At 38.6% G+C, this 12,605-nt stretch overlaps 2 protein-coding genes across 2 annotated transcripts; both read right to left on the reverse strand.

Annotated features, from left to right (window-relative positions):
* Positions 1–5,816: 5,816 nt before the first annotated feature.
* LOC134097913 (trace amine-associated receptor 13c-like) lies at positions 5,817–6,542 on the reverse strand. The gene has a single exon (XM_062550863.1). The coding sequence runs from the start codon at positions 6,540–6,542 to the stop codon at positions 5,817–5,819; it is 726 nt and encodes a 241-aa protein (XP_062406847.1).
* Positions 6,543–9,823: 3,281 nt separating this feature from the next.
* On the reverse strand, positions 9,824–10,825 carry LOC134098138 (trace amine-associated receptor 13c-like). The gene has a single exon (XM_062551109.1). It carries the CDS (start codon positions 10,823–10,825, stop codon positions 9,824–9,826), a length of 1,002 nt encoding a protein of 333 aa, XP_062407093.1.
* Positions 10,826–12,605: the final 1,780 nt, after the last annotated feature.

Consider the following 12,605-nt stretch of genomic DNA (forward strand, 5'->3'; position numbering starts at 1 on the left):
TCCCCCGAACATTGTGCTGTTTAAGATGCAGTCTCAACGTTTGAGAAAGAATTCATTGGAGTCCTCATCATCATATTTTCATAACAAATAAAGCTTTAAAAACATGAATGCATTTCAGGTGCCATTCTAATCGATTATGGATTAATCCAAAACTATTCGTCAGATTAGTTAGCATGAAATCGTTGTGTGCCTGCCTGGGACTATGGCTAGCTAGCTCTTCCACCCGGTTTACCCTGTACAGTGTTTTTTAAAAGCCTGTTGGACTTAATGGAACAAGTGCATGTGAAGAATGTGATCGATACCATACAGCCAGCCTACGTGAGTAACTTTATCTCTGTGTTATCCAAATGTCTTAAAGTTAGCGAGGTTGAGTCTGCTAAAACACCAACACCCCACTCACGGACCCGAGATGAAAGTTTCTCAACCTAGCTTCGCTGGCCCCTTTAGCTGACAGGCTGGCTGGTCGGCCGAATATCAATCCAACAGAGGGGGGGGAGAATAGAATAGGGCTATATGTCGATTTTGCAACAAATTATTCCGACTTTGCAGTTTAATTGGCTGCTGGCCGTGTTCAATTGGAAACTCATAGAAACTCTGGGGCGATTTTCATCAATCAACCCCACGCACATAACCAGAGAATACCGATATGGTTATACAAATAAGATACCTAAAAACAACTAAGTAGCAACGTTGTGTGAAAAGAGAAATGCAACCAGAATATAACGTTTTTTTCTTTAGTTGTAATAACGTTCGGGAAACTTTGATAACCTGGAGCTAACGTTCTCTCCAGGGTATTAGAAGGTTACTGATAAACTAACCACAGGAGAACCAGCGGCTAACGTTATTTGCTTGCTGGGATTCAACCAGAATATAACGTTTTTTTCTTTAGTTGTAAAAACGTTAGGGGAACGTTATTTGTTTTGACAACCTGGAGATAACGTTCTCTAAACGTTATTAGTAGGTTGCTGAAAAACGAACCATAGGGGAACCAAAAGCTAACGTTAGTGAAAGGGTATCCGCCGTTCATTCCGACATACCAGCACTCCGACATTGACGTCCAATTGTCGTAGTGGAGGCATGTCTCCTTATGGGAAAAAGTTCCACCACTCCGACATTTTTTTTTTTCATGGTCGCAGTGGCGGTATTTCACTTTTTTTTCAAACAACGTGCCATTCCGACATGAGGTAATTAATAGGCTATTAATGTTACAGTTATTATTTTGCTGTCACTTCGTCTTTTTTATGGCCTAGAAGGTTGTATTTGGTATCTGTGGATAGCTCTAGCTCTCCTCTTTTATCTGACATGCAAGTCATATATTTTTGACCAGGCGTTTCACGAGTAAATCAAACGAAAGTAGCGAGCCGAAGCTGTATGACATTCTTATTTGTTTGTCACTTCGTTTGTTTTTATAACACAAAAGGATCGATGTGTTTGGTATCAACGGAAAGCTCTGTTTCTCCTCTTTCATTTGATATGCTTGTCATGTCTGTGCGATGCCTGGTCCCGGAGTAATCCAAGCGAGAGCAGTGGCTGTGTGCGTGAACGCAGAGCAATATAGACTGTAAATATGATTTAAATTCATGATTTTATTTTATACTTTATACTTGATCGTACAGACACGTGTCTAGTCTCGTTGGAAAGCCCCGGTTCTGCTCTTTCATGCAATATAGGTCTCATCTCGCTGTGACTAATAATCACGGAGCAATGTAACAGAGAAGAATGGGTGTGTTTTTTGACGCACTTTGCATCCGTCGGGCTCATAGGGTCCGTTAAATTGACTTGGAAAAAAATAGGATTTGTAAACTGTCGGAATGGGGGTACTAAAATGTGTCGGATTGGCAGCATGTCTAAATAGCAGCATGTCGAAATAGAGGCATGTCTAAATGGAAGCATGTCGTAGTGGTGGCATGTCTGAGTGGCAGCATGTAACCAGTGAAAGTTAGCAGAACGTTAATTGTTTGCTGGGAAGGCAGTGAAAGGTAATTAAATGCATGGCCCAAGCGGAATGAGTGGAGATACGTCCTGTGTTGCTGATATCGTTAATTGAGCTCAAGCTAGTCTGACCATGCATAGATAATATCAGGACACTTGTTTACAGTCAGTGAATAGCACCGAGTGAAAGTCAACGTTGGGTTTATATCTAGTGACAGTGGTGATGTCGTTAGTTTGAATAAGTACAGTAAACTTAGTCAAAAGATCTAAAAATATAAAGCATCATGCTAGCTTTGCTTTGGTTTACTTGCCACCTGTGATCCCCCTGTTGCAAGCCGTCGATTAGGCAGTGCTGTTGCATGTAAACTATGGTGGTGGACTGCGTTTTGATCGCTGGTCAGGCCACCCTGGACCAGCAAATGTGACGTGATTTATCTATGTCTATGTATATATAGGATATCTATATCTATGTATTTACCTATTTATCTATAATCTGAACTTTTTACCGCTGAGCACTGTCTTGCCCGTTTCTCTTTACTCCTCTCTCATGTCATTGTCAAATGTCAATCAATCGCAAGGGGGCTTGTTCGTTGGTCCCCAACGTGACGCAATAGTGTGCATTGAGGGGGAAAGAAGAATCATTGCAAACCTCTGTAAAATAGTATACTTTTGCGTGTTATATTCCGTTTTGTGACACCCAACAACATCAAATACAATGGATAACAATTTAGGCGAGTAGTACCAACAAGCTAATAATGCAAATTTGTTGGAAAATGAACCTTGCAATACGGGCTTTAAAGCCTGAGAGAGAGAGAGCTCCTGCACCTGGACTGGCCACCTGGCATAAGATTCTAATTGTCCTATTACGATGTCATAATGTAATGTTAAGTCTATGGGGAAATTTTAATAGTTTTTATTAAATAGTTCAAAAAGTATAAAAGTTACAAAGTTGAAAAATACATAGCTGAAGTCACCTAAGTAAGACCTACGCAGCGCAGTTTGAATGAAGTTCCTACGTTAAACGGTTGAAGCTGAATTGGACGCACAAAAATGTAAGAAGAAGAATAATCGCCAACTAGAGAATGTAATTCCAGGGAAATTACGAGTGCATGAAAATGCGAAAATGTATAGATACAGTAGATAACGTAGATATAGTTACTAAGGTGTAGCTAGGGTAAACATGGTGGTTGCATAGTTTAAAGAAAGCTGATAGTGTGAAGGTAGACAGTTTAAAGCTTAAACATTACATTTCTAACTGAACTAACGATTTCTAGCAGTTATGCTAAAAATGCTAACAATGTTAACTATGCTAACAATGCTAACCAGGTTGATTAGCTAATTTAGCTAACCATTTCTATTAGTTATGCTAAAAATGCCAACTGTGCTAACAATGCTAACCATGCTAACTAGCTAACTTGCTAGTGAGGACTTTTATTTTGAAACATTTGTTGATAGGGTATCTATGGTGGCCACTATCAGGAATAAAGAAGTTACTGTAGTAAAATCATGTTGGTTGCTATGGAAACGGTCATAAACGCTTAATTTTAATGGTTGCTATGTTGGTTGCTAGGTACATGGAGGTTTCATGTAGTTGACTGGAGGCATAGTTGATGATAACTGACAGTTGGAATGGTTGAACAGTTAAATAGTTGAGTAGTTTCAATGGTTAAATGATTTAATAGTGTATTATTGCAGTGAGGACTTTTATTTTGAAACAGTTGTGGACAGAGGAAACAGTTTACAGGATATGTAGTCTTCACAGAGAGATTGTATGCTTAAAGCCTGAGAGAGAGAGGGCTGCTGCAGGTGGGGCTGGCCACCTGGCATAAGATTCTAATTGCCCTATTATGATGTCATAATCCAATGTTAAGTCTATGGGGGGAATTTTAATAGTTTTTATTTAATAGTTCAAAAAGTATAAAAGTTACAAAGTTGAAAAATACATAGCTGAAGTCACCTAAGTAAGACCTACGCAGCGCAGTTTGAATGAAGTTTCTACGTTAAACGGTTGAAGCTGAATTGGACGCACAAAAACGTTAGAAGATAAATAAAAATAACTAGAAATGCAATTCCAAGGAATTACCAGTGCATGAAAATGCAAAAAAAGATAGATAATGTAGATATGGTTACTAAGGTGTAGCTAGGGTAAACATGGTGGTTGCGTAGTTTACAGAGAGTTGATAGTGTGCAGGTAGACAGTTTAAAGCTGAAACATTCCAGTTCTAACTTAACTAATGATTTCTATTCATGTTAAAATGTTGATTAGCTAACTTAGCTAATGATTTCTAGCAGTTGTGCTAAAAATGCTAATTATGCTAGCAATGCTAACTTTACTAACAATGCTAACCAGGTTGATTAGCTAACTTAACCGATGATTTCTAGCAGTAATGTTAAAAATGCTAACTATGCTAACAATGCTAGTTTTGCTAACTATGCTAACCAGGTTGATTAGCTAACTTAGTTGATGATTTTTTGCAGTTATACTAAAAATACTAACAATGCTAACCATGCTAACTAGATAACTTGCTAGTGAGGACTTTAATGTTGAAACATTTGTTGCTAGGGTATCCATGGTGGGCACTATCAGGAAACAAGAAGTTACTGCAGTATAATCATGTTGGTTGCTATGGAAACGGTCATAAACGCTTAATTTTAATGGTTGCTATGTTGGTTGCTAGGTACATGGAGGTTTCATGTAGTTGACTGGAGGCATAGTTGATGATAACTGACAGTTGGAATGGTTGAACAGTTAAATACTTGAGTAGTTTCAATGGTTAAATGATTTAATAGTGTATTATTGCAGTGAGGACTTTTATTTTGAAACAGTTGTGGACAGAGGAAACAGTTAACAGGATATGTAGTCTTCAGAGAGATTGTATGCTTAAAGCCAGAGAAACTGACAGTTGATACAGGTGTAATCAATTTAACTGGCTAGTCTTAAGAGAGCCAGAGTGTATCCTTAAAGCCTGATACAGAGTAAATAATTTAAAAGTTGAATGTAGATAGTCTAATTAATGTTGATAGACAGAGAGTTTAATGGATGTTGATAGACAGTTTAATGGGTGGATGAGTGAATGGTCTGAAGAAGATGAATGGATAGAAAGTTGGATGGAATGTGCCTTATATTCTTGTAGAATGGAGAGACACAGCTCTCTACTGAGAGTAGTGGATACAGATACAGGTGTAATCAATTTAACTGGCTAGTCTTAAGAGAGCCAGAGTGTAGAGATACCTGAGCCTGAGACAGAGTAGATTGTTTAAAAGTTGAATGTAGACCGTCTAATTGATGTTGATAGGCAGATTGTTTAGAATGGGTGGATGAGTGAATGGTTTGAAGAAGATGAATGGATAGAAAGTTGGATGGAATTAGGAAGACTTATGTTGATACAGTTGATACAGGGAACAGAAAATGTAGTCTCAAGAGCCTGAGAGAGAGAGAGAGAGAGCTGCTGCACCTGGACTGGCCACCTGGCGTAACATTCTAATTGCTGCCGTGATGTCATAATGAGCAATGTTAAGTCTATGGGGAAATTTTTAATAGTTTTTAATTTATAGTTTAAAAAGTATAAAAGTTACAAAGTTGAAAAATACATTGCACAGGTCTCCTTAGTAAGACCTACGTAGCAAAGTTTGAATCAAGTTTCTACGTTAAACGGTTCAAGCTGAATTGCGAGCGTTAGAAGAAGTTGGAATAATAAGAAACCTAGGAAGAACAATATAGTGCATTTTCATGCACTATAATAAGAAGAAACAGGATAACAGTAGAGTGCATTCTCATGCACTCTAATAATAATAAGAAGAAGAAACCGGATAACAGTAGAGTGCATTTTCATGCACTCTAATAAGAATAAATCGGATAACAGTAGAGTGCATTTTCATGCACTCTAAATATAATAGGGTATTAAACATATCAAAAACACTGATACAAGAATTCCAAGGACTTTGGCAGCTTTCCTCTCTGATTTTGACGAGTAAACATTGCTCTGGTCATTCACTCTTTGTCTGTCCTGTAATGTTGCTCTGATTGCAACTGCGTGCCTTCTAGCTATGAAGAAAACGTTCATGTATAGAATTATAATGGTAGCACATGGCAAAATAAAAACAATTACAACATCAGCAGTAAACCACAGCTCATCCATGCGAGGAAGACATCTACCTGGACATACATGGTTGAAATTCCCATTTAAGTAAAGAAGTGCACAGTTGTAAAACAGGGACACAATCCAGACATGTGTTGTTATAATAAAAGCTAATAACACTGAAACTTTCTTGGAGTAGAGGAAAGGGTTACTTAAGGCAAAATAACGGTCCATCGCAATGAAAGAAATATTATATACGGAGACAAATGTTAAATGGAAACTAATCATATTAGAGAAGGAACAAAATATTGGCTCAAACAGTGAGCATGATTCAATCCAAATCAGGACATGTACGGGCATCACAAATAAACCAACCAGAAAATCAGACATTGCAAGAGACAGAATAAGGATATTGGTTGGAGTGTGAAGTTGATGAAAATGACAGACCGAGATTATAACAAAAAGGTTTCCACACATTGTAAACAATGCTATAGCTGCAGCAAACACATACAGTAGCACATAAGATGTCATAGAAGAAGAGATGTTCAAACAGGATGAGTTGAAGGGCAGCTGGCAATTAGCTGTGTTGTTATTTTCATTAAAAATCATTTGCCCAGGAGCGTCTCCGCTGAAAATGCCTGAAAAATAAAGCAATGTAATGTACAGAAAGGAAAATCGGACCGGGAATGATCACCATTCCCATCAACAGAGTCATGAGAGGTATGACTGCTCAAAGAATGCTATCACGTTGATATTTATATTTTACTGTATTCCCTCCCACCACAACAAGAAACCTGATTGCTTGAGTCCTGACTCCAACTGACCAATAGCTTTCCATTTCACATTTTCTTCAAATATGCTTTGTACAGTGGGTACGGGTTGAGAATGCACTTTTTGCCGCGGCAATCCTGAAGAGATCCCGTAGGCTGTCAAGCCAACTGTTTTCGAGGCTAAGGCAATGTACCCAAACAACCACCAGGTGGCAGAAAGTTTCAACCCGCATTTCAACTGCATTTAATGATCAATGTAAGGGGTATAAGACTGCATATCCGCCAATAGTCGACTCCTTTAATCTCATTTAATCATTCAAATGAAGGTGATGACTGGCGAAATTAATCAAACGACGTTTCAATAAACCATTGTTGAAATGAATGAAAATGGTTTTAGAAAATCGCCTACAGTAGGCCTATCAGAAGGAAATAGCCTTCAGTTCAACCTGAAAGACTCGATAGGCAACTTTTAGATTAATTCAGCGGTTACAAGACCGCATTTCCGTGAATAGGCTATAGTTGTCAAGGCGAAGACGAAAGAGATGGACAAGATGGACATTAGGCTACATTTTATATGCCTACCTGTACTTAAAAATGTTATTTATAGGCTATTTTAAAACGGAGGCATGCGTTCATTTTAACCGGGGACGCTGGGTACATGTACCCAGCACTTTTTGTTATCACAGATTTTGTCCCCACCACTTTTGACAACTGAAAAAAAATGTTTTTAACAGAAATCTCTTTAATACATGCCTACGCTTGACGCTTTACTTATAACCGTACATGCACAGAGAAGATCGCGCATTTTGTAACATTGTAACAATGGATGGTCAGCTATACACGGCCTAGCTCAGCAAAATAAAGTTCTAGCAACTTGTATGCATGTTCATGTTGATTCAGAGGTAGGCATACCATAGGCTACTGTGCGTCAAGCTACGACAGCATTTTATTTTGTGGTGAATTAGTGGTTAACGTCAGTTTAACATGTCAGAAGTTTTGATCAGTGTTTCAAGTGCATGCCGCGAATATCAAATAAACTCGACTGAGTGACTGAATCCCTTATATTTGTTGGCAACTGTTAAAATATTCAAAGCCATGCACTGGTAAGGCATGGTAAGCTACGACCGGATAAGCGACCAATATTTAGTTTCACTGTCCTCCGCTGCTCAGAGCGCAATTTCGAATAGTCTACGGAACTATGGAATCCTTTATTGTCAAATGATGATTTTATATTCTTCTTTTTAAGCAACTTTAGCATGGTATCAAATACATTTTCTCCCCACTATATATTTCTTTTTTAAAAAAAAAACAATAAATGTGGTGGACATGCCTTTATTCTGAGACATCAGTTGGCTCTCAAAACAATTCCAAACAAATGTACTTTAGCAAGCTTTTGCTCTGTTCCCACATTACATGTGCAGACTTTATTTCAGATTTGTATTAAAATTGTGCTTGTTTATGTTCAAATGTTAGCCTGGAAAATCCAGACCCTGGTAATCTTTCAGATTAATGGTCTGGTCACGCTTAATGTAATGGCTCAACTTGAAGGACGGCACCAAGCATGCATTTGAAAATCTCACTGCACCCAATTGGATAACACAATGACCAATGTTTACTGTGACTGATTCCAGACATCCAACTGTCTAAAATGGCTGAAATAATAGGCTGTATGTATGCACGGAAGGCTGTTCAGGTACCTCATTTGTTTCCAGTGGGGCGTTAGCTGTGTTGTAACGGCATCTTCTGCTATATTTTGCTCCTCACATGTGCACTCCAACACTGAAGATATGGTTGGCCCAATTATAACAATTTTAACACGTGCAAAATCCTTATACATCGTGAATCATGAATACTTTAAGGTATTAATGCACACTTCACCTTGCCTCACGGCACACCAGTTGACAGTCTATGGTCTAGGTGAAGGCCTATGTTCTACACGAACACCTGGGGGTGGCCCGTGCCCCTGTAGCTATGTCCCTGTTTCATCGAGCCAATAGCCTACCTTTCCAGAAATGTTGCTGAAATGTTCCCCTAAAGATGGCTTGATTAAATTCATTCTGGACTCTCTATCCGACCAAATAAAGACCTTGGGATACTTCAGTTTGGCTTTATGGGCCCTCTACTCACTACCACGTAAGTGTAATGTTGTGTGGAACTGTAGAAGAGGTATAAAAATAGTGTTTTGTAGCGGCACACACACACATGCACACACACATGCGCATTCACGCACACACACACACATTACTGTATTTACCATGGCGGTGCAAATCACAAATGACTGGTTAAAAGCTAAGTTGATGTGGTATCATATTGCTGTAATCGCCCCTATCTTCAGATGAAATGTTATGAACTGCACTCTGGCAGTATGCCAAGTTTTGTGCCATTTTATCCATGGGGGGCTATAAAATAAATACATTTTTGTACATTTAGTGACTGTACACCCATCGGCATGGTTAAGAATGACACACACTCACTCACACGCACACACATCCACAGATTCCACACACACACACACACACACACACACACACTCCTGTCCACAAAGGCAAACTCACATGCGCACACTCATTTATACACATGTACTGCAAGAGTAGGAGATACGTGCACATAAATTGCACAAATAGGCGATACAAGAAAGTTGACAAGCATAATTTATTTTTGTGGAGAGAATGTGCAGAACTGAGCGGCGGTCATATTGTGTACCGCTATGCAGTGCATCTAGTTATGTGTACATTTAATGAATAGTCCCCCAACGGCAGTAGCAGTATTACATGGAGGCTTAGGGTGCCCCGTGCCCCTGTTATGTAGATATGTCCCTGGCCACCCTGTGCTGACCAAATAAAACAATTATGAATTTATTACGATTTGGATTATACATTTAAAAGATGTCAGAGGTAGAATGACATTTCATGTAGAGCAAAGGCTCAATTCACACAAAATAGGGGAAAACAGCAATGAAAGAAATGATAGAGGAAGTATATGGAGAAAAAAAGATGGATCTGCTAATGTCTGAAGAGACACAACTCTTGTCGAGGGACTCCGTTACTCTGAGAGCACATTCATCAGTGAGGAATCTGTTCTGCATATTCTGAATGTCAGAATTAACTTCATACTTTTTTGAAACCAAGGATAGAACAGTGCATAGATTATGGGGTTGAGAGTAGAGTTGAAGAAAAACAGTGTCAACATGGCATTGACAACAATTTCATATGATTGAGCTAACACATCGTATAGTAACATACAAATATAATACGGTATTAAACATATCAAAAACACTGAAACAAGAATTCCAAGTACTTTGGCAGCTTTCCTCTCCAATCTCATTGAGTCACCATTGTTGTGGACATCCAGTCGTTTTCTGTCCTTGAGCACAGCTCTGATTAATACTGCATGCCTTCTTGCAATGAAAAATACATTTACGTACAGAGTTATGATAGTGGCACATGGTAAAATAAAAACAACAATAAAATCAACAGTAGTCCACACTTCATCCACAGAAACAAAGCATTTATCTGGGCATTTGTTCCTGAAGTTTCCATTGAAATAAAGAAGTGCACAGTTGTAAAACAGTGACACAATCCAAATGTATCTTGTAATAATGAATGCTAGAGACAACGATACCTTTTTGAGGTAGAGAAAAGGATTGCTTAAGGCAATGTAACGGTCCACAGCAATGAAAGAAATATTGTATATAGAGACAAATGTTAAATGGAAATTGATCATATTATATAAGGCACAAAACGTTGACGCAAACAGTGAACATGATTCAAGCATAAGCATAGAATGGACTGGCATTGCAAATAAACCTACAAGACAGTCAGAAATGGCCAGTGAGACAAGAAGGATATTTGTTGGTGTATGGAGTTGTTTGAAATGAGAGACAGCAGTTATAACCAGAAGGTTCCCACACACAGTAAATATCACCACAGCTGCAGCAAACACATACATCGAAACATGAGCTGCCATAGAAGAGTATATTTTTGAACAGGTTGAGTTAATGGACTGCAGGCAATCACCTGTGTAGTTGACATCATGAAGAGTCATTGATCCCAAGGATTTCTTGTAAAAATGTAACAAAAATCTTATAGAGTCTTAAAGCAGTTGGCCTATGATCTGTCTTATCCAAAGAATGGAGTTAGAGATTTCCTTGAAGTATTGTAGCAACGTGAACGTTTATAGAGACCAGACCCTCCCCCCACACCCCTCCCTCTCCCACTTTGTTCATGTGATGTGTCTGTGATCTTGTGCGAAGAAGTCAACATGGCATTGAAGAACATTCTTACATCATCCTTACCTTAAGAATCCATGAATAAAAACTTTGCAGATGCCATGGCAGTAGTGCTCTGATGCAGCCCTGTGAGATATGGACAAAAAATCTTGATTGCATTGTATTCTCCACATTTTTGTCTATTTTGGTGTACCACATCAGCATTTTCATTCAGTGAATCTTTTGTAAATTCCTTTACAATTACCTTCGGGGGCCTTTCTCTAGGCTGCCTTCATTATCACGTCCATACACTTCTTCGATATTAGTCTTTTTGGCTCTTTTTAAATATCAGTGTTTGAAGAGAAAAAAATGCTTCAGATGAAATAATTTGGTGAACCTCCTGTACCTCCAGTTGAATATCACTGGCCTAGGCTACTTACATGTCTATATGCCTCATATTAAATTGAACATTCACCTATTCTTTATTTACTCCCTTTTCTCACTCAAATGTGATGAAGTCATTAATTGTAAGATGTTTGAGTGGAAACATCAGGACATCGCCACTTTTGATGACTCATAGAATGTCTCTTGTCCAATCAGAGATGACTAGTTTGACCGGATCTAACTGCGCTCTAACATTCAACAAAGATGTGCAAGTTTGTTATGGTAATAAAAGACGCTCTCAAGCTCAGATTGTAGAGCATTATCATCTCAACTGTGATATACGGATCAGCGCAGCATGAGTGTAAAGCCAGTAGGGGAGAGGGGACATCCGTGCTCTGGCACAGTGCAAGTGAACTTTTGAGTTCATATCATTTGTCTTTTTTTCTATCCTCCCTTCTTTCCTTCCTCTTTTCTTCAGCACTCCTTCTAATTCATTTTGTGAAGGATACGAGAAAGGGAGGATGGAGGGATGAAGGAGAGACAGATATGAGAAATGAAACGCCCTGCTCACTCACACATATTTTTTTAAGAGACGTCAATGGCTGGGTTTCCCAGATTCGTGAAGAAGCTTTTAAGTGCTAAGAACTTCTTAGGAGCGTTCTTAGAACGTTCTTTGAGCGCTCCTAAGAAGTTCTTAGCACTTAAGAGCTTCTTAACGAATCTGGGAAACCCGGCCAATAACTGATGATGAGGCACATCACCTCTTGGGCTAGAATAAACAGGCATGCAAATAGCAGAGAATATGAACTTACACCAAAGCCTAAAACCATCAGTGAGTCATACCTTACAGTATGTGTGTGTGCGCCATTAAGAAATGATTGTAGATGAAATCTTTAAAGATCTTTAATCTAGGGAGTGGTGCTACCTACCCCTCGTCAATGGTTTTCAATGTAGTGGTAATACAATGATTTGGATATTTTGTTCAGATAAAAATGGCATTGAGTTGCTTTAAGGTTCTTCTTCTTTAATAGATTGTAAGGAAAATAATCTGGTCCTGTGGGCCTATTGGCTTAGACATACTGTAAAGGTGACCAGATGTAAAAACATAGTCCAGGGTTGAGGAAAGGTTAAATTATAGTAATAATGAATATGGTATGGAGACAAAAGATTAATCTACAAGTAATCAACGGTCACTTGAGAGCACATTTGTAAATGATGAGTCAGTCCTACAGA

This window comes from Sardina pilchardus, chromosome 12, assembly GCF_963854185.1.
Source record: "Sardina pilchardus chromosome 12, fSarPil1.1, whole genome shotgun sequence".
Lineage (NCBI taxonomy): Eukaryota > Metazoa > Chordata > Actinopteri > Clupeiformes > Clupeidae > Sardina > Sardina pilchardus.